Here is a 25,369-nt window from a genome sequence, read left to right on the forward strand (position 1 = left end):
ATATTTTGTCTGTACATAAATAAAGGGAGTAAACTCTTGTCATGAAAGCAAATGTTGAGCTCCTTTCTATTTTCTTGTGTATTTTCATTTATCAGTTAAGCTCAGTCAATAAGGTGTCAGTACACAAACAAGTTTTTAGAAAAACCAAACTGCATGATAAAATTTATGTCATGTCTTGATTCGTACCAGGACAAAACTGACACTGATAGAGAGACAGTTGAAAAAAGTTGTTTTATTGAAAAAAGATTTTTACACATTTCACATATTGCACCATTAGAAATTCAGAGGTTTGATGATCATAAATTAAATGTAGAATATATCCATATGAAGACATCTCTGATCCATTCTGCAGCTGCTCCTTAATGAGAAAAATCTGAAGGGACATTATATATTGATAGACAGAATTTCAAATTACAATTTGTTAGTAAGCTCACACTTGTAACATTATGGACTTTTAGGTGATACATTGTGTTCACTCATAGATAATCAGTACATAAAATATATCATTGAGGATCAAAACTAAATCTCTCTCTCTCTTTCTCAAGTATATACACTTTCTCTCTCTTTCTTGTATACACTTTTTGGCATGATAATTTGTCCCAAAACTTCCACTGTACAAAACAAAAATAAACTGTCACTCAGTATCCAACCCAAAATTTCTGAACCTAGCATAATTTTCAAAATACAGTACAATATAAAAGTTCATTTATGTTTTGGAATTTATTACACTGTTTCACTGATCATGTATTTTTTTTTATGCGAACTCATGAAAAAGAAGCATATGTACAGACAGCCATGGGAGATAAATGAGCATAATGGATTGTCACACATGGCATGTGACAATGAGACATAATTTTACCAATTCATATTTAGGTATGTAATACAACTCTAATTGTGAAAATGTTTAATTGCGTTTTAGATAATATTCAAATCATAATTAACACTAAGTCTTTAAAGTTGTTAATACTTAGTTTCTCAAAGAAAATGCATTTTCCTTTCAAGACCTACATGTATATGTATGCTTTTATATATTTATTTCTCACTGGAAATAAAGTATAAATTAGGAACTTATGCTACAAGTTCTACAATTAGCCACCTTTCATAAACCAACCAGCCTTCTAGCTTCAAACTTGAAAGAGATGACCATGTTATGAAGAAAACATTGTCTGGGTATGACTAATGTTCAATAAATCATATAAAATAAACTCAATTTTTTTAACAATTCCCATTCAACTTGCATTTAATATTGTAATTATTCAATATTTTACCATATGGTCATATTGTAGTCTAAGATTGCACAAACTGTTACCAACCATAGGCCTACTTGTACTTGCAGAAAACACATCAGATATGCCAAAGGTAGTGATAAATTATATCAAGATATCTGAAATTTCATTATCAATTTTCAAAGTAAAGCTGTCAGATGTTAGCAGTATAGTAGCCACTGGGAATTGTTGAGATGACCTCTTATTAAATGAATCATCCTCTTCATTTCAATGTCACTGCCAAACAATGAATTAAATTTTTTTTATATACATGTTGCTTGAAAGGACCTAGACATTCTTTAACAATCCAGATGCACCAAAACCTGAGGTCCACTGGAAGCAAAAGAAGATGTTTCAGTAACAATAATACATAACAACAAATGAATACCAGCAACACATCATAAAGTTTCAATTATATCAAATGTACTGAGATCATACAGAAATAAGCATGAATGAGACTCACTGATTATGAATTCATAACAGATGGAGTTTTAAAAATATTTTGTGAATTACAGAGAAAGAGAAAATTAATTTTAAAGGTACATTATTATGTTTTGGTATATATTTCAGTGGCATTTTAAAAATTTTAGTTTTTATGTCCTCAACTAAAGTTAATATCAGACAAAATTTGTACATAAAACTATTCCTCTGGATGCAATGCTTTGGAAGGCTTCCACATCCAAAAACTCTGTTGATATGGATATTTGTTGGTACAAATTATGTAGCCGATACAAAGTAAACACATTTCTGAATGAATTTAACTCATACATGTATAATATTTGCAGCTCTTTGCATGATTTTTACTGTGGAAATAAACTTTGAGATCATGACATTTACAAGAGCAAAATAACTGCATACAACTTGACATTGACAAGGTTAAATTAAACTTCATACAACTTGACATCGACAAGGTTAAATTAACATCCTACATCCTGATATCTACACAGGCAGACTAATTTTTTTCTAAAGAGAAAGTCACTGGATTCTGAGAAGTAGGTGGATAAATTTTTTAATTAAATGCCCAATGTCCTCGCCTTTCATCTTAAAGTGGCCTTTGTTTCACCTTAAACAGGAGTTCAGTTGAACTAACCCAAATCCTCTCTGAATATGCCCCAATTAGTATTGACGGATCATAAACAATCTTGGGAAAAGAAAGCATCAGTATATTTTTTAAGCCTTTTTCTTTGTGATGAAAGGCATACCAAAGTTTTAAGAACAGAAAAAGTATCCTTTGTAACTTATATTTTCATTTGTTGTTGTTGTCGTTGTTGTTGTAGGGTTTAATGCCATTTTTCAGCACATGATAGGCTATGCATGGCGGCCAGTATTAATAGTGGAGGAAGAACCCAGGAAATCCATGGAAATAACCAACAACCCTCGAGAAGCTACTGGCGAGCTTTCTCACATACCCACATTGGTCGAATCTGAGATTCGAACCCACGCAGACAGAGATGAGATGGCAGTGATCCGTAATGAAGAGCGCTTTAGACCACTCGGGGCTCCTTATTTTCATTTGTAATATATGTACAAATAACTGCAGATAAAATACTGATTTTATAATTTGTACTAAATTTAGCTGTGTATAATGTGCACTATTTTCACCTAATTTTATTATTTTCGTTCAGGGGTGTGTGTCTTAAACAAAAACTAAAAGAAAAGTACTCTTTAAGATCACATTCTATATAAGAACTAAAAGAATTTTTTTCTCCCAGGTCAATCTGATGGAAGAATGAAGGCACAATAACTGCATACATGTATCATATTCACTCCTTGTGAAATATTAAATCCATTGTATGTTGACTGCAACTAAATGCCAGTACTAGCTGTGTTAAAGAAAAAAACAATGCTTACGAACCCCGACAGTCTTGTCCTTTGATTACTTATGTTTGAAAACTGGTTTCATTTCAAATCACTGTGTAGCATTTTGTTTTGTACCACAATTGGAAATACATGTACATAATGACTTGTAACTTGTTGCTCTAATGCTGCACAAAGTATCGCATTGTAGTGGAACAATTATGATGATTACTGTACCAGTACTGTAAATGCTGAGTATTCCATAACTGTGGATCAATTAAATTATTTCTTCATTTGTTCTAGATGAACTGAAATATAATATTTTTAATTCAAGAAGCATTAATGTTCTCATCAGAGGCACATGTAGGGACATATTTTTTGTGACTAAGGTTAGTTTGTTATGGTAACACTGACATACCATGAAACAAAAAATTAACGTATAAAGCAGGAAAACATTTTTTCTTCTATGGAATTTCTCCTTTTAAATCAGAGTATCTGATATATCTTTGCGACAATACAGGGAATCACTGATTCAGTTCAGTCTTTTCATGTTAATCAGTGATGGCTAAGTTTTAATATGTTAAACATAATTACAATGTATCTGCCAATGCAAATTTGCAATCATTTACTTCTTGAAAAATAAGCTCCGTTCTTTGTTACAAACTGAGCATGCAATCTTTACTTCACAGTGTGGTGTTTTTAAAGTTGGACAGTGCTTTGCTGGCTCAGCATGGTACTTCAAGGTAATCAAAACTTTTGATATGCTGAACATACTGGTGGTCACACTGCTTTGTGTAGGTAGCTGTAAATTTGCAATTTAGTTACTTTTATTCAAAATATAAACTTGGTTCTATTTGATACTTCTCTGTTACAATACAGTGAGCAATGTTTACTTGACTTAGCAAGGTGTTTTAGAAGGTAAAAATTAATGCAGGCTAGATCTTGATGTGCCAGACAAAGACATAGCGCAACTTTTCAAGACTAATGAAGACAAAGAGAAATTTGAGCAATTTGATGCAACAGACTGAACTCCATCAACAATGTGAACCTTAAAATGCATCCATATTACTGGATGGATATACTGTACTTTCAAAATTTCCACTTGTTTTAAATTCACTATCCAAAATGGCCCATTGCTATTACACTATGAAAATGGAGAAAAATTATCAAGATTTTAAAATGTATTATATCACAAATTTTCTCCTCACTCAGTGTGTGCATGTGTGTATAATTTAGATTTTTAATGTACATTTAACGATTTTTCAGTCACATCATTATGATGTCTGCAGTGTGGCAGTTTATAGTGATGTCTTGTACTGGGAATCATACTCCAGATTGCAGCATCATGTACCACCATGACACAATATCCTGATACCAGGCCTACCAGTCCTAACACTAACCCCTTAGAGCTGAGCACCAAGCAAGGCAGTTGTTGGTACCATTTTTGTAAGTCTTTGGTGTGATTCAACCGAAGTTCAAACCAATGACCTTTTGCATCCGACACAGATGCTCTAACCACAATGCCAACTGAGCGGTCTCACCCTCATTCTGAGTTGAACATAGGGGTATGCATGTTATACATGTAAAAATATAGCATTCTTAAGTATCAAACTTTGCAAACTTCTCTTGAGCAAAAGAATGCTAAAAATTATTGATTAATAGTCAGACATGAAAGAAAGAATGCTGAATATGTGGAAATAGACTCCCACATTTATCGAAATCACTCATCTCAAAAAGTAATCAGTATGCAGAAAAGGCTTTAAAGACCAATGACATCTCACATCAGCCAATGTGGGTACGTGATAAAGCTTGCCAGTTGCTTCTCTTGGGTCAGTGGTTCTTCCCCCTGTTCTTCAGCCACTAAATATACCGCCCACCATGTAGAACCTATCTTGTGCTGAAAAATGGCATTAACACATAACAACCAACCAACCAACAACAAATATGAAAGAACAAAAATACAATCTGAAAGATGAAAAATCTCTATAGTTCTTCCATCACATAATCAATTTTCTCCAGGACACGCTTGCACCCAGTAGTTGAAAATATCCCTGCCCCCTCGGGGTAGAAAGTCAATTCTTCTAATATCTCTGAGACCTTGACTTCAGGAATTTCAGACCGTTTCTTGTAGTATCCACCAGCTATCAGGCCATCCCTAATGCATTCTTTCACATGTTTCCTTTCGAGAGGAAGGAAGGGAATATATGCTGTGATCATGTGCTTGGTAATCAGCTCACTGTGCCAAAGCCCACCTGAATTGGAGAAAAAAGGCAGTCATGTGACAATGCTGTCCAACCATATTTGAACAATCATGTTCACTCTTTAGGTGGAGGATCTGCAGCAGATGTTGTATGTGACTGGTTGCCACACATTATACACTTTTTATTGTTTCTGTAGCAGATGTTGCATGGGACAGGTTACCACACATTATACACTTTTTATTGCATGAGACTAGTTGCCACAAATGTACTTTTTATTATTTCTGTAAAGTACCAGAATAACAAGAAACATGAAATGTACAGAATAATCTTCTATGATTACATAACAAAAAATACTACAGAAAATCAAGAAGGATACATAGTGCAGCAAATGGTGCAGATACCACATCATAGATGTCTATTTCTCTCCTAAAAAGATTTATTTAGACCTATATTACCTCTAATAATGTTTTTTTATTAAAAAATAATACAAATCCAGCTATTCAAATGAATACCATTTATGTTATTTGTTGCAATGGCCAATCTAAGAATTAAAGCACAAAGTAAACATAACAGAAAATATTATTTTATCTATCAAATAAACAATATATTTGTTTAATATAGGAAAAGCATGTTCACAAGTGCAGTACAATAATCTTTGTTATGGCCTTTGACCCTGAACCTGATATCATGGAGAGAAGATCAATGAACTCATTTCGGATACCATCAAGATGTATCTACATGCTGCTCACATGAATTTTTGTTTCTCCATGCATTGCAGATGGAGAGGAAGCTAGCGAATATGCACAAGATCAAGGAAAAACCCTCCACAATGCCACATTGTATGGGTATAACTACATATCCATGGGTACCTAACTTTGTCGATCTATCATTTATCCACAGAAATCCAACAAAAACAATGACATATTTTTCTCTGCAAAACATTATACAGACACTAATTTTAAATCTGTGAGCAAACACATTTAATCTGTACTGCAGTAATGTAGTAGTTAAGTTGATTACTGTATTTACCATTTATGTTAGGATACCATATTTGTTGGGACACCATAAAATAATTTAATAAGGAATTTGTTTGTGCACTGTATGTTCTGAGACACATTAATTTAATTTAATCATAACTTGTGGGACACCTTTTAAATCATTCGAAAATTAAATGTCGGAAAATGCACTCCAACTGAAAGTTTATTGTAAAATATATAAAACTGTGTACTTGAGATAAAATTCTTTAATCCACGTCAGCAGCATCTCATCAACACAACACTTCTGCTGCACATGTACAATCCATTCTTTCAGTGCATGAATATTATTTTGGCCTTCTCTCACTGTGAAACATTGTCAGAGGAATCACATCATCTGAAGTAGAAACTGCAAGGTCTACAGTCGACATTTTTCAAATCTGCACCAGTATTGCTAATTCTAACACTTCTGACCCCCATCTTATCGTCAGTCCATCCAGGAATGCGAGAAATGTACACTAGAAACTCATCTGTGTTAATGTTCATATTGTCTGCGAAATCATCTGCTTCTATTCTGGCCTTCACTAATTCATCACAATTTTATTTTCTCCAAATCTTCTGGGTGATGCTGGGTCACTGATGTCCATGCACAAAGCACTATATTGTGATTGCTCTCCATGGCCCTGTAGTAACAATTAATACAAAGGAGCATCGACCTCTGTGGGTAAATAGTAATGATACTTTTGTAACCCATTCTGGCAAAAAGATTGTCACTTGCACTCAAGTGAATGTGTTTTCAAATAATGCTTTTTATTTGTGAGATACTATCATACAGTAGACCTGGATATAATTCAATCTTGGTTATTTTGCACCTAATGCCATGTCACGCATGAATGGCAGTTGTCTTCAATATATCAGTTATTTCCCTCTAATTTGTGAAATCATCTGGTTTTCTCCAAATATTCTGGGCAAGACTGGGTCATCGATGTCCATGCACAAAACATAAAAGACTATATTGTGTTGCTTTAAAATTTGTTTCATTGTTTCAGTTTATTTTCAAAATTCATATGAATACCGGTGAAAAGGAACCAAAGTTAGCTTCGATATCTTGGCTGTCTATGTATATTAAAAAAAATAAAAACTCGGCAACCTTAAAAGAATTCATAGTCAGTTTCTGATGTCAGTTTGTTTTGCAATAAAATAAGATCTGTATATCCTCTTCACACAAAAAAGTAACCAAAGTTGGCTTCTGAGATCAGCTTGCTTTATAATAAAAATAAACTGTCTTTGATGTCCTGCCAGTAAGTTCATAGAAGAAGTTTATTGCTCGCTGCCAGCTGTGTTTATTCACCACCCAGGTTTCTATAGTAATAATTAATACAAGGAGCATTGATGTCTGCAGGTAAATAGTAATGATATTTTGGTACCCCGTGCTGGCGAAAAGATTGTCACTTGCACTCAAGTGAATGTGTTTTCAAATAATGATTTTTATTTGCAAGATACTGTCATACAATAGACCTGCATATAGTTCAGTCTTGATTATTTTCCACTAACACTGTGTCATGCATGAATGACAGTTGTTTTCAAGATATCAGTTGATTATTTCCCTCTTGAATGTGATTCTGTTGGATCCAGAATTTCAGTCGGATAACATATTCAAACCTTTCAGCACAACCAAACATAATTTGTTTCTCAATATTCATGTCAATGAACAATGTGTCGTGTGTTATCAGACATAAGCAAAACACAATACAGTATGGAAATCTATGTTACATATAAGGATTTCATGGATATATTTTTTCTTTAATGCTCATGTTGATAAAAAGAAAGAAATCATAACAATACAAGGTTAGTTTCTTTCTTTCTATTATCAAATAAGCATTTTGTTTATCTATTTTATTGCAGTGGGGGGAGCACAAATGTAATACAAATTTATTTTGTTTATTAAGTTGTGGGACATATGACATAAGTGAAAAAAAGTTTCACCATAAGTTCTGGGACAGGAAAAAAATTATTTTATCATGTCCCAATATATAGAGTAAATACGGTAATAACATTGTGTGTGTGTGTGATTTGGATTTTTAATGTAGCTTTAACAATTTTTCAGTCATATCGCAAAGATGTCTGCAGTGTGGCTGTTTATAGTGATGTCCAGCACTGGGGCATCATGCCACAGACATGTAGGATAATGTCCCACCTAGTAACATTATCCTGACACCAGGCTGACCAGTCCTAACACTAACCTCTCAATGCTGAGCACCAATCGAAGCAGCTGTTAGTACCATTTTTATAAATCTTTGGTATTACTCGGCCAGAGATCGAATCCATGACCTCCCACATCCAAGGCGGATGCTCTAACCCAGTAATAACATTATTCATTGCTAAAATATGTCATAAAAGTGAAGATCTTTAAAAACTGCTGACTACTTTTCCACAAATCTTAGTTAACACATTTAATGCCACTATTGTAATCTTATGTAATTCAGTTCTCAGTTCTTATGGATTGCTGCCAAGTTCTCAACAATTAGGAGTGAGGTGCTTGAATAAAGCAAATGACTGTAAGCCAGCTACATGTATGGATAAGAAGCAATCACTAGATTTAACTCTTAACAACTTTTACAAGGTGGAACTCAAATCTTGATTTCATTATCAGTTAAATGAACTGCAGGAAATGAAGATGTACATTCAGATCAGGTCTTGGATGACCTGAAAATAAATCTCCTTAAACCAATTCATGCAAAGTCTCTTATCTGTACATATGACAAAGTAGCACTTCTGAGAGACCTGATTAAAATGGGCTATTGGACTGATTCCACTGTTAATTCTTCAATTTCACAGATGCACAGTTTTGCACATTGTTCAGCTTTTCAATTTCAGAGGTAAGTAAATCTTGCATGTAATCCACAAACTCATAATGCCTAAACAGAAGTGATCAGTTTTGAAAAACACTGGAACTTACGATGTTTGGCATGTTGTCAAGATCTTCAATTTCAAAGGTAAGTAAATCTTGCATGCAGTTTACTGTCCCTTAGTGCATAAATGAAATTTGGAAAAAATTTATTTTATCTCAGCCAGATTTGTGAGTGGTCATAAGAAACAATTCACCATTATTTATTTTTCACTTGATTTCTATTATTTTTTAAACTTTAATAAAAGTACAATTTGTACCAAAACTCCAACTGGCTTCTGGTGTTTTTACCATAGTTCACCATAAAATTAGCTGACATCATGCTTTTGTTACCTGATGCTTTCGTTGCTAAGCCTTTGTTATTTAAATGATCACCATTGTTCACCTGGTTTCAGTGCATCAGGTAGTAAAAACATTACAATTCAGTTAACTTTTTCAGACAGACCACACAAATTAAATGGTATAACAATAAGATGCTCTAATTAAGGAACAATGCCAATGAAATGTACAGTAATTAGGAATTTAAAGGGAAATTAAAATCAAACATTCTAACATTCTAAAAGGATGTAATTAAAAAAATTACTTTGCCACTTTGGAACTTGACATCTCAATTTCAAGTAAACAAAATGGACCCCACTGAGATGACAGATTAACAGACTGTAGATATGGGTCCATGTTATTCATATTCAGTGTATTTCATGCAGAGTAATTTTGTATCTTCATTTATACTAAATTACTCTTTTTAAACAAAAACAATAAAATATGATTGGCTAATCATCCAGGCTGATCATTTCATACCATCCCATCTATGATATGTAATCTGGATTTTGGCAGGTGACATGGAAAATATGATGATACCCAAATTTCAGTATGTTGTCATTTTAGTTGTTTGAGCAGTATCTATTATTCCTTAATGTTTTGACAATTTCCGAGATGAGTGCTGTGGCAGAGAACAGCCATACCAGCTACAAGTCACAATTCCGAATATAGTCAAGCCTGGTTATCTCGACTAGGTCAAGGTATCAAACAATCGTCAATATAACTGGGTCCTGAAATATCATGGTTACCGGTAATGTAATTTTAAAGAAGAACCCGTCTCTTACTCTTACATTTACTGGAACATTGCCAACGAACAAGTTGTAGTTTTAATGTTAATAATTGCTTAATTTGTTTACAGTTTACTTTAATAACAAGTGTTGTGATTTCATAACATTCTAGACAGAATTCAGACTACAGCTGTACACAGCAGACATTACACAAAAAAGTTAATAAATTACTCGCTAGTGTGTACATGTATGTGCGCTCTCCAAAATAAAGATACTCTTTTTTCTCTTTTAATTTCATATTTAATGTGTATTTTTGGCAATGAAAATATCATAGTTTTAATATCCCTCAGTAAATAAAATAACCTTACCTCCTGAAGAAAAAAATACATACTTACATAAACCTGACCACCCTCAATGTAAGTGAAATGGATTTGCTTGTGTCTTTGCAGTTGGGAAATAAATATAATATACATGTACCTACATCTGTCACAGATTTCCCAGGTTCTTCCTCCACCGTTAATACTGGCCGCCATGTATAGCCTATCGTGTGCTGAAAAATGGCGTTAAACAACAACAACAACAACAGCTGTCACAAATCTAAATTCAGACATTATTTAATGGAAATTTATGTACTGTAATCTGTTGATATGTCAAATTTTACGTGCTTAAGAAGGAATCAGATTTTTTACATAAAAAGTTTTAATAACCATCCAACCTCACTTTACACATTGTAATGGCTAAAAGAAATGATCATTTTTATTTTTACAATCAAATGGCTATAGAGATGCACGTGTGCTCTAAATAATTTATAATTATTATTAAGATCTTTTAATTTAACAAAATCTAATCATTAATTTTCAGACACTGAATAAATTCATAATACTGTATAATAAAATAGAAGTCTCATCTTGTGTGCGGTATAACCCACTGTCAACCAACACATCTAAACAAACAATTAGCCACAACATGCATTGTCCAGCAGCACATGGCTGTTGTTACAGCATTTACATGCTACATGTACTTAAATTGGCCTAGATTTTGGACTGCCTCAGACAACAAACATAATCTTCTCAATAAGACTGCTAAGGGAAAGTGGCTACTTGTAGGGAAATGAAAATCTGTCACCAAGTTTGTTGGTTTTTTTTGGGGGGGGGTACATTAAGCGTAAGTAAAACCTGTACTATTTTAAAACACAAATTCCAGTATAGAGTAATGCATATAAATATGACTAACCTGCAGAAAACAAAACTTGCACAACAAAATAAATAGCTCCAACCATCGATAACTATGCAAAATGCAACAAGCTTCTGATTTCAAGGCCTCTATCAGAAATGTGTCTTGAATCAATGGCTGACGAGATCGTGAACTCCAATGACTTGCTCAGGAAGAATTTTATATGTTCAAGTAGATCATGAAGCTCAATGAAATGGCTGTATGTATATTTTAAAAAAATGAAACTGGTTAGTGTTGCCAATGCTGAGCATATGTATAAAAACATAGCTGCTTTTGGATCATTTCACTGATATAAGCAGGTCCACACATTACAAAATGCTCGACATAAATGGGTTCTTGAGATAACCAAGGTCAAGATAAGTGGGTTTGACTGTACATGCTTTTGAGTGCAACGGCCAATGGACTTACTGTGATTGAATTTGAAAGAGATTGCCAATAAACAAGTAATATTTGGAAATATTCAATGTAATGCATTATTAGGAATATTTCCCACGTGGATGAAAAGACCAGTCACAACAGTAGAGCCTCTTGAAATCCCAGATGTCTTCTAGCTGAACAGAGCATCCACAATCTGCAGCTGTATAACTGTTCTCTGCCAAATTCAATCATGACATTAAATTATAATGAAAACTTTTTAAATGTTGCAGTGAAAAATATTTTTTTAGAATAATGTGCATTACTTAAAAAATACCCATAAAGTAACATGAAAACATGTTACTTTAAATAACAAATATCTCAAATAACACCTGCATCTCACTGGTTGAACTGGACTGCTTGTGTTTTTAAATGAACCATGGCTAATTTTGCATTAAATCCAAGTCCATCTGCCCCTGCAGTGTTTGAGAATAAATATTGTTTAATACTATTAGTGTTCATAAGAATGGCAATAAAGCTGTTGCAATGTGTTTTAGAAGGGTTGATGGAAATATTTAAATACATTTGATTTCACTAATTTATTTGGCTCAGGATTAAACTGAATGAGGCAGGTTGGAAATTTCCATTCATCCCAGTAAAACTATATTTACCTAATAAGTTATTAATGCTGTAAGGTGTTATGCTGTATGACTGTTTTAAAAGATACAAATTACCAAAATTACTTATGAGAAAAATAACCTGTCCTATCATCCGCTGGAAGTTGTTACATAGAGACAGATGGAGAAATAAAATGATTCATATTGCCTGGATTTTTGTCTTACTTTTCACATTTAGTGCAGGTTTCTGGATAATGATTTCCATGTCTTTCAGCTTGATTTCTTCTCTTTTCTTTCCTTCATTCCAGTAATTCATTGCTTCTTCAGCTATGTCACCTCCAGCAGTGTTGCTGAAACCAAACGGCTATAATCAGTCATGAACAGGAAAGACATTTGTAGCCACAAAACCAAAGTGAATGTGAATCATTTGCTGAAATTCTTTATATGCTACAGTGCCAATGAAACGCCAATGCAGTTAATGTGACTAAAGCTAGTAAGATTAACACGTATGTACTAATTTATTATGGTCCATACTTAAAACACTGTTGTCATTGTTGTTGCTGTTGTAGGGTTTAATGCCATTTTCTCAGCACAATATAGGCTTCAGTATAATTGTTGGAGGAAGAACCATGGAGAACCCTGGGAAGAATCACTGACCCTTGAGAAGACACTGGCAAGCTTTCTCATACCCACATTAGCTGTGCATGAGACTTGAAACCACGCAGACAAAGGTGAGATGACAGTGATCCAGAATGATGAGCACTTTAGACCACTTGGCCACTCTGGACCCCGCCCAAACACTGTTGTCAAACAAGCACAAAAATGTGATAATTTATTCCTCATATCACCTTCAATCATTTTTAAATTACCAACTCTTAATGAAATCTGACCAACAGTAATCAAACTATTCCCTTTCTCTCCTCGTCCTCTCTTTCTCTCAAACATATGCATAGAAACACACACACATACTCAGACTGGCACAATTACATAAATAAAATCATTACTGTAACTGCAATCTTGCAAATTACATCAAGCCGAATTGTTTTGGCAAGTGAGATATTCATGATAAAATTCAAAATTTAACCAATACTGTCCAAATAGGGTAGTTCTAAAATATACATTATTCTAAAATATAATTGTTGATGTATGACCTAATTTGCCTTATACTAAGTCTTAAAAAAAATTCTTTTTCTCGCAAAATCATTAGTAAAATAATAAACTCATCAGTCAACGTTTTTACTAAAAATTTTATTCATACAGAAATAGTGGTCATCTTACAAGCATTACAAATGATTTTTTTAAAAATCTAAAGGCAATAGTAATAGTGTTTGACAATAAATATTGTTTAATACTATTAGTGTTCATAAGAATGGCAATAAAGCTGTTGCAGTCTGTTTCATTCTGGAATTCATTACACAATATTTGTATCTAGTTATTTGGATTTTAATAATTTGAAGCCATTTCCGGTAAATTAAATATTACATACCACAAAGTTAAGTGTCCCTCAATGTTATCTGTTGGTGCTTTTTTAGTACGTTTATTGTTTCCATTTTTGTACAAATCCAAACAACCTGTGCTTGTATTATGATTTTATGTTTTGCTGTATAAACACTTTGCTTGATACAACAAAAGTTTTTATCTATTTTTACATAAGCCAGCTCTAATTACGATGTGATAACCCTTTGATCAAGCTGTGAAATCAATACTTGTTCAGTACCAAGCAATACTAGGTGGTTATTTGAACTGCCTGTGATCTTGCTGCATAAATGACACCTGTTGAGCTGCATTCCCTAATAGATTTCACAGACTGGGGGATCAAAGAGTCACTTACAGACCCCAAGTTCAATCTCCACGTAAGTACCTGCACATGACAGTAAATATGAGCCAGACAATATTTATGACATTAGATGATGATGGACAATTTCAGAACTTTATTTGGTTACACAAATGATGAGGATGAATTCTTGGGTTTTGTACCAGATGATGGACAATTACATTTATAGGATACAGTGAATTACAAACGTGTGGTCTTGATTGTCATCATGAGGAATTTTAATATTTATGGGATGCTGTAAAACAGATCATTCAGGGAAAACAATTTTATACGGGTATTTTACCTCTGATAGAATTCTGGGATATATCATATAAATATAAGAAAGGAATTAAAATGTTATGGATTATGGAACTATATGAATTTTATGTCACCAAGATGAAAATAATGCTAGTTGTCAACTAATCTGGGACATATTCCACTCAATGATATAATTAATATTTTACACTGGTTTTGTTTTTATTATTCACATCATCACCATCAATCATAATCATTATATCTAATTTGGCTTGTGTATTTTTCTAAAGTGCAACTTCTGACTCACTGACAACATGTCAACGTTTTTCATTGGCTATTTGGCTCATGCATAAGCAAAAGGGTAAAAGTTGGATTTTTTAAAATTATTTGTTATGCTAAACGGACCCATTATTTACTGTATCAAGACACCTCTTTATTCCAAATGCCTATCTTATCCTACTTTTTGCAAAGGTTCATCTGTCTGTTTGCAGTTCATACCAGTTTGCCTTAGATCTGAGACCAAAAAGTCTAAAATCCAGACATAAAAGCAGATTCCAACCACAGGTGAATTTTGGGTAGAAACAATTTGGTCCAAAAAATGAGGTTTTTCCCTCTGTATTTTGTAGTGCAACTAAAAATTCCAGATTATTTGGTATCATTGTAGAGCTACATCTGTCTACCTTTCTTTAATACCACCCATTTTAGTGTACCGTACATGACCATGACACTACGGAGCTCGGCAGTAGGCTACTACCTCCTGCCACGTTAACTCATCACAGAAATGTTAAAAAGTAATGAATTTAAATCATGATTTCTTGTTTTCTATTTCTTCTTTGGCTATCATCTATGTTTTACTTCATCATTCTTGGCATTTATTCCAAATATGTCAAAACTAAGGAACCTGCATGGGATTGCTGTCCCAATTTGATTTAAAAGAGTGATTTAGATGTTGACTGCTACAATACCGCCACATACTTATTGTTGAAGTATCATGGCCTGATAAAAAGCATTCCCACATTAAAAAATCATTCCGATGACCCAGTTGTCCTCCCAATAAATCTCCTTGTCCTAACAATAGTATACTGAAGAAGAAAGACAACAACAAAATAACACAAGATTATGTCAGTACCTTAGGAATAAAAAGATTGCCTTCCTGTAATCAACTCCATCGAGTTTCTCATAATAATCCAGGTATGGTTTGATGGTATCTATCAGACCTGGTGGCATCTTGTCCATCTCATCAAATATGAACATGGTCTTCTCACACTGCTTCACACTGATCTCAATCAGCTCTCTCAATCTGTCCTGCAGATTAAAATGAACATTTATAGTAGTTTAAGAATGGTCTGCAATAAACTTTACAAGTGTTGAGCATTTTGAAAAGAAAAGTCATGTAAATGAGCAGGCAATGAATCTGCCATTCTTAATCTCTTGCTAAAAAGTTCCTGATCAATCTACAGGTATTTAAGTACTGACTTCTTTCCACTCTGATGTGAATGGGAGTTTGTCGTTTATTTAGCCAATATCAATTGTACAAAGAACTTTAACACAAACACAATATAATGTACCCTCTAAAGCTCTTATGTTGTGAACCTGGAATGTGAACTTATTTACTGCATGCCATTTGTACAAAGAATTCTAAAATACACTGTACAAACAGATGACTGCTGTGATGCTGTAAAGTACAATGTGAACTTTAGTCTAAGTCATCTGACTTTTCTGTACAAAGAATTTTTAAAACTTGCACAATCTACATTTGACAATGCAATTTTGAGGCTGAAGAGACAAGAAGACATGGAGGCAATCACTAATCCGAATGGGTGACCACTTAAATCTTGCATATGCTGGAATTGGGTTTTGAACACAAGACCACAGAGATGCAATATGGGTGTTGCTTCATTGACATAAGTAAACAGCAGCTTCAAGGTAGTACAATACCAATCAACAAATATAGCCTGCATGAGCTTAACTGCAACAAATTATGACTCTAACACCATACACTGCCAAAATATAGCAATTTAGGTCACATGAGAAAAGCATGTGACAATATATGATTTACACACATAAATAAACACTCTAACATATCAAACAAGTTTGATGTTAAACACTGCATTGTGTAAAATGTATCTCTGGGACAGAGATATTCAGACAGAAAAAAATATGTAAAAGACAAGCTGGTCCATAGCTTGGCAAGTTTCATTTTGGAATGGTTATGTGCCAGTATTTTTACAGGACTCTGAAACTTCTGAATGAATTTCAGAATTATTTCCCCTTACAGACTACATGACTCCATTCTTAAATGTGACTAATTTATTGCATGTCTGTACAGCATGTCTTACTCTTAGATAGTGAGCAACTTAAGCATTCTGCATATTATGTACATATAACATTTCCTTACAGGCTGCTCCGGTGGCCGAAGTGGTTAGAGCATATGCATTGGAATCAGGAGGTTGCTGGTTCAAACACTGGACAATTTTTACCAGAGACTGATCAAAATGGTAATAGCAGCTGCCTCACTTGGCACTCAGCATTAACAGGTTAAAGTTAGGACTGGTTGGCCTGATGTCACTAGGTGGGGCATGATGCCACATGTCTGCCACATGACAGAATTTGTTTTTAAAGCTACTTTAAAAATCCAAATCATACACACACACACTTCTTTACATACTAACACCACTCAAACAAACAGGTGTGCTGTCTACACTTACTGCCTATGCAGTTATATCATATATGCACAATAAAATATTTTGCATCTGAAAATAATACATATTAATGAACAGTTTTTGAATCTAACATATGAAACTTCCCTTTACCAGCCGCAAAGAGGTTCAAAGGTTTTAGCTATCTGGCATTAAGTAGCTAAAAAAGGAAGGACCATTATAAACGAAAATTAAAAATCTGGGATGAAAAGAAATGGGCTGCATCGAACAAGTTGTGGCCATTGTGGCATGCATAATGCACTAAATTTGGTACAATGATAGTAACCTACCTTATATAATGGCACCATTTCCTCATGTGGGAACTCTTTAGTAGCAGAAATTAACTTCACATACTTGCTAGACATTCCCTTTTTGTACATGTTTTCCGCAATAATTCTGGCAACAAAATTTTTCCCAGTCCCGGTCCAACCATGAAAGGAAAGGGCCAAGGCCTTAGAAGGGTTCCCTTTGCTGTGACCCTTAAGATGGTTTACTACAGGTTTTACTACCAAATACTGGCCATACAATTTACTACTTAACTCCTCTGCTAGACCTGAAAACAAAAGGAGCATTTTTGATTAATACTGTTAACTAGTGCACCTTCAGTGGCTCTCCATTGCAAATCACCATGCTTTGCACAATATATTCCACCACCCACCCCCTGCCACCTCACAGTATTAGTGACACATCCATCATATCAGTTGGCAAATAAAAGAAGCATCTTCCTTTTATGACTGTCTATAGTTTAGATACAAAATACCTATTTAAAAAAGTCGGTGAAATTGTAATGTATGCATAGTAGTTTCTGACACATACCAGGTAACATCCTCATGTCCCCAGAAGTGGAAGCATAAAAATGACACCTCCAATGCTGATGATCATCACAAAGGCAATATAACTACAAAGTTTCATAGAATACATCCCAATGGCTTAGGATATTTATTAATATTTATTAACTGATATACAGATAACCAGACAGAGGGCATCATAATACTAACACTTTTATAAAAAAAGCCAGGGAAAAATAATGCTAATTTTTAAAAACTAAGTAATCAGATTACAAAACATTACTATTTCTTGATAATGATAATTTTATTATGGGTTGATGCCAATGTTTAATGGACCTCACTTTACTATATGTATATCCTCAGTTAGTTTATAATGATCATTCAAAACACCAACTAAATACTGTGTGACCCGGCTATAACATGGTAGCTGGGAGCCACAGAACCTGACCATGTTATAGACCAAACCATGTTATAAGCAACCAGGTCAGTTAGCTGAAGAAAATGATGCATGTACCCCAACAAATTTGTTGGGGGGAAGGGATAGGTAATAAATGAAGGCAGTATAATACGTGCTTCATTGGCACAGTTACAGTTAAATCGATGCATATTAAATGGGAAATATGCCTGTAGTGAAAACAGATAAGGCATATATAATATTTTACTTTATTTAGAGAACCATGGATTGGTACATATATGTGTATATTGTTTATATATACATGTCTTATGTATAGCGTGAATAGACTAGCAACACCGTGTATTCACCCTTGAATCTCATCACATATATTGGATCCACAATACAAGTAATTCCATCAAAAAAATCCACACAGATTTTAAAATATTCAATCATTTTGTCACAGGTCATATAGGGCTGAATTCAGTGGATAAACATAGCACAATCAGGTAACGAATGATGAAGCACATTTACTTTTCAGTATGTCCCAAGTCAATAAAAGTTAGTTTGCGTTTTAAGCCACTGTTGGTAGCATTCGTAAGCACAAACTTTTTCCTTGCAAAAAGGAAACTTTCACGGCACAGTAAACGTGTTCCACTCATGGTGGCAGATGCAAAAATCCATCAGATTCCATTGCTTTTATTTAAGTTTGGTACTGACTTCTCTGAAGAAAAGTTCTTTGTTTTTAATGAAGACTGTAGTCGGCTTTCACTGCTAAATGCCAGCTTTAGAGAACCAAACAAATGCCGGTTTCACATTATGGAGGCAACATCAAATAATTGTATTGCATTATAGAGGCTGGTTTTTTTTTCCATTTGCTTAGTACATTTTCATAACAGTCGGTGCTTCAAAGGTAATGTTTTCTTTGAAATTTCAGCAAACTATTTTATCTGGCTACATTTTTAAAAAAGGAATAGGCTGTCGTTTAGTTGATCGTAGTTACAGTTCCTCCCTGCCTAGTGAATAAACCAACAAAGAAGATTATTTTTTTGTACATTTGTGGTTGCAGAGGGATGCTGCCTTCCACTCAATTTAACAAAGGGTAGACGGATGATAGAGATGCAGGTGTTCTAGTCTGATGACAAGATTAGTAGAGAACATGTGGGTGTTCTGAAGGATTTAATTCTGAGTGGAAAGAAGAGGAATTTTACATACCATCCACACAAAGATGTCAAATGTAAATATGTTAATTACTAGCGAGCGGCCGATAATCCAATGAAAGATAGATTACGAGATAATGCCTTATCTGGTTTATCTCTGCTACCAGAAATGTCAACAACAAAAGAAAGCAAATATCTCACAACATACCTCATGCTCGATGTCAACATAAGCGGATTATGATATAACAATGCACTTTTAAGATGGCTTGTCAATATGGACAAAGAAATTGTTTATGTAACAATAGATAAATTTCAGTGCATTTTGTATCAGGTTTGTGAATTCCTTTCATGGGGCCTCTGAATTTCTTCACTCCAAACCAATGGCTGTATATACAAGTTTAAACAGCCAACAATGTCGCCAATAAATTAAATCAGCAGATGTTATATTTTGCCACCAATTAGAAAAATAAAATCAGTTTGTGGCATTGGCGAAGCCATATATGATCCATTGTACACACTTTATTTTTCGTACCTTTAGAAAGATAAACTTTTTTCGTGTACAAGAAAAATATGTGTAAAATTTCAGGAGCCATTCCACGATCATCTTGTATTATTCATGCGCAATCTCTTCCCCAAAATGATAATAAATGTTTACCTTTTTTTTGCATACTTTTCACATAAAAATGGTTGTGTGTGAGAAAAATGCATGTATATAAAATTTCAGGAGCCACACCGTGACTGTGTTATATCCAAATTCGCGTTATAATGCAGCGCGCTATAGCAGGGTCACACTACGTTTACTATGGGTGATTTTTACCTACCAGTGAATAATATTTTGAGTAATGTATAAATAGTACATCAGTTTTCCTTTAAACACAGGTAAATATATATCTATATGAAAACTTAAGAAAGTCAACACTACAGGTGAGAAGTGTCTACAATAGAAAGACCTCAAAAAGGTAAGTCAGAGAACAAATTAAAATTAGTTCCACACATATAATAGGTATTTAGACAGAATTTAAATCAACATTCAAGTAAATTTATGAAACCCTGAATTGGATTTTTAAATAAATGAAATTCAGTGAAAACCAGCTAATCTTATTTTTTGTGCCCGCTGAAATTTTCTTATGAGTAAACAAGAAATCAAAATGAATAAGTCACTAAAAAATATTAACTGAGGAAATCTCCCCATGGAAATTTTTTGGTATACCAAGACATATGGTTAATTAGTGCCTAAGTGTCTTATGGTAATAATAATTCAGTGCATAACTCGGTTGGCACTGGCTCTAAATGTTGTCACACACAAAAAAACGCCAACCTCAATATTTTATCGCCAATTTTCAAAACCTGTCGCCATTTTCATAATACATTACAATCTGTTTATCTCAACACCCTTGAAACCAATACAGTAGTGTTGACATAAGCAGATATTTAGATAAGGGGGAAAGGGGTTGAAATAAATGAAACTTCGCATACAAGTCAAAGTTTTTAGATGACCTGTCATCTGTGACTAGGATTTACATAGAGAAAATAAAGCAATGGAGATTTTGATTAAATGAAGACAACTAGTCTCAAATACACTTGTATACTGACAACTTATATTTGTGTAGTACTCCAAAATGTGTTAAATAATGTACATGTATAATTCGAGTATTGGATCATATGTTAGAAAATTCATTTATCAGTTAATACCATTAGAAAGTACAACTAACACGTATATATAAAACATGGTAGTCCTCATTTGATCTATATCCCATTGTCAACAAACACAATTCACTCTGATATTCCTTATCCTAGTAGCACATGGCTGTATAGTTGTTTATATGCTACATGTAAATGTACTAAACTGGCCTAGATTTTGGTCAGCCAGAAACAACTACCACAATGGTGAGGCTACTAAGGGGATGAGGTTAATCATATGGAAATGAAAACATGTCAACAAATTAAAAAGTTTAACAAACATTCTTGTGAGATGTCCCACCTTCATTTAATTTGATGGCCAGGTATATATTCGTTTAAAATATTGGAACTTTAATTTGGGTTTTACACCGCCATTGGTAGCAATTGTAAGCACGAACTTTTTTTTGCAAACAGGAAACTTTTGCAGCACAATAAAAATGTTTTAATCACTATGAAAAATTAAACAATGCTTTTAGTTAATTTTGTTGCTGACTTCCTTTGATCAAAGGTCTTTAGCTTGCTTCAGTGAAGGTACATTTGTTATTGATGCTGCAACATGAAATAAATGTAGGATACTGAGATAGAATTTTGTTTCCATTTGCTTAGTATATATAGAACAATCGGTGCTTCAAAGGCAATCTTTTGGAGTTTCAGACAAACTATTTTTCTGGTACATTTTTCAAAAGGAAAAAATATTGCCATCATCTTGTCAACTTTAGTCGTTCCTGTTCCCACCTTCAGAGGTGGTCGATTGTAGCTAGTCAAGTAGCACAAATATTTTGTTTATATTAGGGGTACAGTACTAAGGCCAGACATCAACATTACAAATTATTATTATATCAATGCAGTGTAAGGGTGGTTTGTCAATATGAACAAAGGATTTCTTTATGTAACAATACTTTCCAGTGCATTTTTATATACAAGTTTGCAGCTTCCTGTCATAATGCTTTTGAATTTCTCCACTCTAAACTCAAGACTGTATACACAGTTTTAACAGCCATAAATGTTGTTGCCAAAAGAAAATCACTAGATGGTATATTTTGTCACCAGTAACGAAAATGAGTGCAATTTGCAACACTGGCAAAGATCCCAGGCCAATCATTCCTAACACTAGCCTCATAATGGTGAGCGCCAAGCAAGGAGGCTGTAAGTACCATGTTTATAAGTGTTTGGTATGACTCGGATGGGGAACAAACCCACAACCTCCCACATCTGAGGTGGATGCTCTAACCACTTGGCCACTGGAGCAGTCTAATTTTAAAGTTAATATTTTGAACATCATTTAAAACTAACATCTTGATTATTTGAAAGAATGGTATATGTCAGACAGCATTTATGACAAATCATTCCCTTCTGTCCAAACTTGAGTTAGACTGCAAAAATGGTGAAATTTATTATTAACATTGGGGCTTTAATTACAGATTTTCTTGTAATGTAGCAATTAAATAGATTACTTGTATACTTTCATTTACATACTGGGATATTACCAAACATATCCACAGAGTCATACACGAATACAACATTCCAGGACAGTATCAATATTTCAATGACCTTTATACTCTACCTTGGTTTTTTTTGGGCAATGGTGAGCAATATGTAAAGAAGGTCAATCATGCAACTATGCTTGTATGAGTGTAAGCATCATCAGGTTACGACCTAATTCAACCAAGCGGGTCGTGATTCGGCTTTCGGTACAAGATGACAAGGCTTGTATTGGATAGGGGTGAAAGAAAAAGTAAATCTTTGAAGTCTGATACATTTTCTATTATTGTCTTAGTTATTTCCATAAAGGGAATCTTGTTGAAAGTATTTGTTAGCTATGCTTACATACTTCTTTTTAATAAACCTATCGTCGTAAACAACGGCAGATAGTGCAAGTGTCTATTCAGGACGGAAATATTCAATACTGCCAGAATGAGAAACTAATATTCTGTGTAACTAATATTCTTGATTAAAAGAGTTCTTTAAAACTAATTTAACTTTTAGTTATTAAACAATTCTATTAAAAAGTATTACCTGTGAAATTTTCATGTATCCATCTATCATCACAGCACTCTTTAAACCTGCAGAAAACAAACTTAAAGCCTGCCATACCCCCTGCAACAACAGCCGACAGTCCAGCTGCTATTGAGGCTGACACAATTTCTCCTCTGGCATCTGCACATAATAAGTAAATACAGAAGGTGACTGAAAGAGTTTTAATGTATTTCATTCTTACTGACCGGCAGCAGAAAAAAAAGCAGGTTCAATAAACAGGACTCACGAAAAACAGTTAAGCTAATGGCACGTTATACCATTATTCTGAATGTTAAATGTTATTTAGAATTACGGCCCCTTCATTTGGGGAAAGACTAAAATGCGCAACGGAAAACTGGAACGCAATGGAAATAAAATATACAATGGAAATATATTTTTTTAAATTGTATAATGACGCTTTTCGTAACTGTTTGAACTAAATATAATTTCTGGTGATGAAATTACATCAGACCATAAAAATGAATACCTGCATTCAACAACAGTGCAAATTTACTTAAATAATTTTGCACTTAAAGGAGACTAGAAATCAAAATTTTCCTTTTACGTATGTAATTCTTGTAGTGTAAGCCTTAATCTAATTAGCTTTGAAACATCACTTGACAGTAAAAGTAATCAGACATTCCACACTGCACTAGAACTGATACACACCAACAGCTGGTTTATGTTATACATTCACTAGGGTTTAAGTTCCATGGGAAATAGACACTCAGGGCAGACTTTACTCCCCTTCCAAGCTGTATTGATGTCTTGTATATAATAAATACTATAGAACGCCTTCTGCAGTTATTCTTCAATAACAAATAACATTACAATTCTCTACAGATTTTAATTCGACTGCAATGTTTATAAATTAAATATCGTAAGCGGGTAGTGATTATATTGCGTGAAAGATACCACGCTTCCGTAAATTGCCGAGTTTTTCCGAGTTTTAATGAGACGACAGATCACGTGGTACCGTGACGCTATACTAGCCAGTCCTCGAATACAAACATAAACATTGGCGAGCGAGGCAGACAGGAGACCACATTTGGGTTGCACATTCAAAAGTTGAATCTACAGTCTGATATAATAGTTTATGTACTGTACTGGTAAGTGCTAAAAGAAATTTGTTAGGCACAGGCCCCGGGCTGGTGACTTAAATAAACTAAAAGTCCTGAATGAAATTCCACAAGCCCGGACAATTCATACCTGTCAACTCTCAAGCCGGGAGAAAAATCTCCCGATTTTGGGGGTATTTCCTCATCTACATCCCTATCTCGTAATATCTCTCAATTTTGCGCAGCGAAGTCCCGATTATTACATTAAGTCTGTCAATTTTCATTTGTCAGAAGAAAAAAACCCAACCCCAAACCATTTATAAATATAACGTATGCAATCCACAGTCTAAACTGCCACACGGCAGACATCGTAGCGATATGACTGAAAAATTGTTAGAGCTACCTTAAAAATTCAAATCACACGCACACACGTCTAAACCCGGCACTGGACGAAATAATTAATATCGTACAACAGTTTTTTTCTTCTTTTATTCTTCTTCAGTAAATAGAACGTGAAGATTAAACATTATTCAAGTAAATTTCAGATGTTTTTAAACAACTACAACATTACTATAGAAAAAATATTAAAAGAATAAAATTGTCACAATTAGCTTAAATGAATGTGTTGATATGATCTAAGAAAGACAACTGTTACTCTCTATTCTGTAGTGGTCTTGAAGGAGTTACCTTCGTGTGTGTGTGTGTGTGTGTTGATTAAACACGTGACTTGTGTTTTGTCTACGACTTGTACGAGCTATTCTTTTGAAGATATCACCACTTATGATGATACAAGCATGCTATCAACATGGTGGCAGCGGTGAACGCATATCCTGATAACGTCTGCAACGTTGATTTTCGCTGGATAAACGCACAGAGTTGAAGAAACTCCGAAAATTTGACCAAGCCAGGTCGCGAAAATAGATCACATTTAATTGAACATTCGTCCCGATTTGATTCGTTCGACATGGCGGACTCGTTAAAGCCACCTGGAACTTTAGATATTACTGAAGGAAACATAAGTGAAAACTTCAAGAGATGGAAGCGACAGATAGAAATATATTTGACCGCTAGTGGTTCCCAAAACAAAGACAAGACAGTTCGAACCAGCATCATT

At 34.1% G+C, this 25,369-nt stretch overlaps 1 protein-coding gene across 1 annotated transcript; it reads right to left on the reverse strand.

Annotated features, from left to right (window-relative positions):
- Positions 1 to 213: 213 nt before the first annotated feature.
- Positions 214 to 23,504, reverse strand: LOC149797540 (torsin-1A-like). Its single transcript, XM_089962399.1, has 5 exons — positions 23,198 to 23,504; positions 17,453 to 17,715; positions 15,593 to 15,768; positions 12,621 to 12,745; positions 214 to 5,314 (listed from the first exon to the last, which is right to left on the reverse strand). The coding sequence occupies exons 1-5, from the start codon at positions 23,391 to 23,393 to the stop codon at positions 5,046 to 5,048; spliced, it is 1,029 nt and encodes a 342-aa protein (XP_089818525.1). The 5' UTR covers positions 23,394 to 23,504; the 3' UTR covers positions 214 to 5,045.
- Positions 23,505 to 25,369: the final 1,865 nt, after the last annotated feature.

Source organism: Sinohyriopsis cumingii, chromosome 6, assembly GCF_028554795.1.
Source record: "Sinohyriopsis cumingii isolate HCF-2022 chromosome 6, ASM2855479v2, whole genome shotgun sequence".
In the NCBI taxonomy this organism is placed as follows: Eukaryota; Metazoa; Mollusca; class Bivalvia; order Unionida; family Unionidae; genus Sinohyriopsis; species Sinohyriopsis cumingii.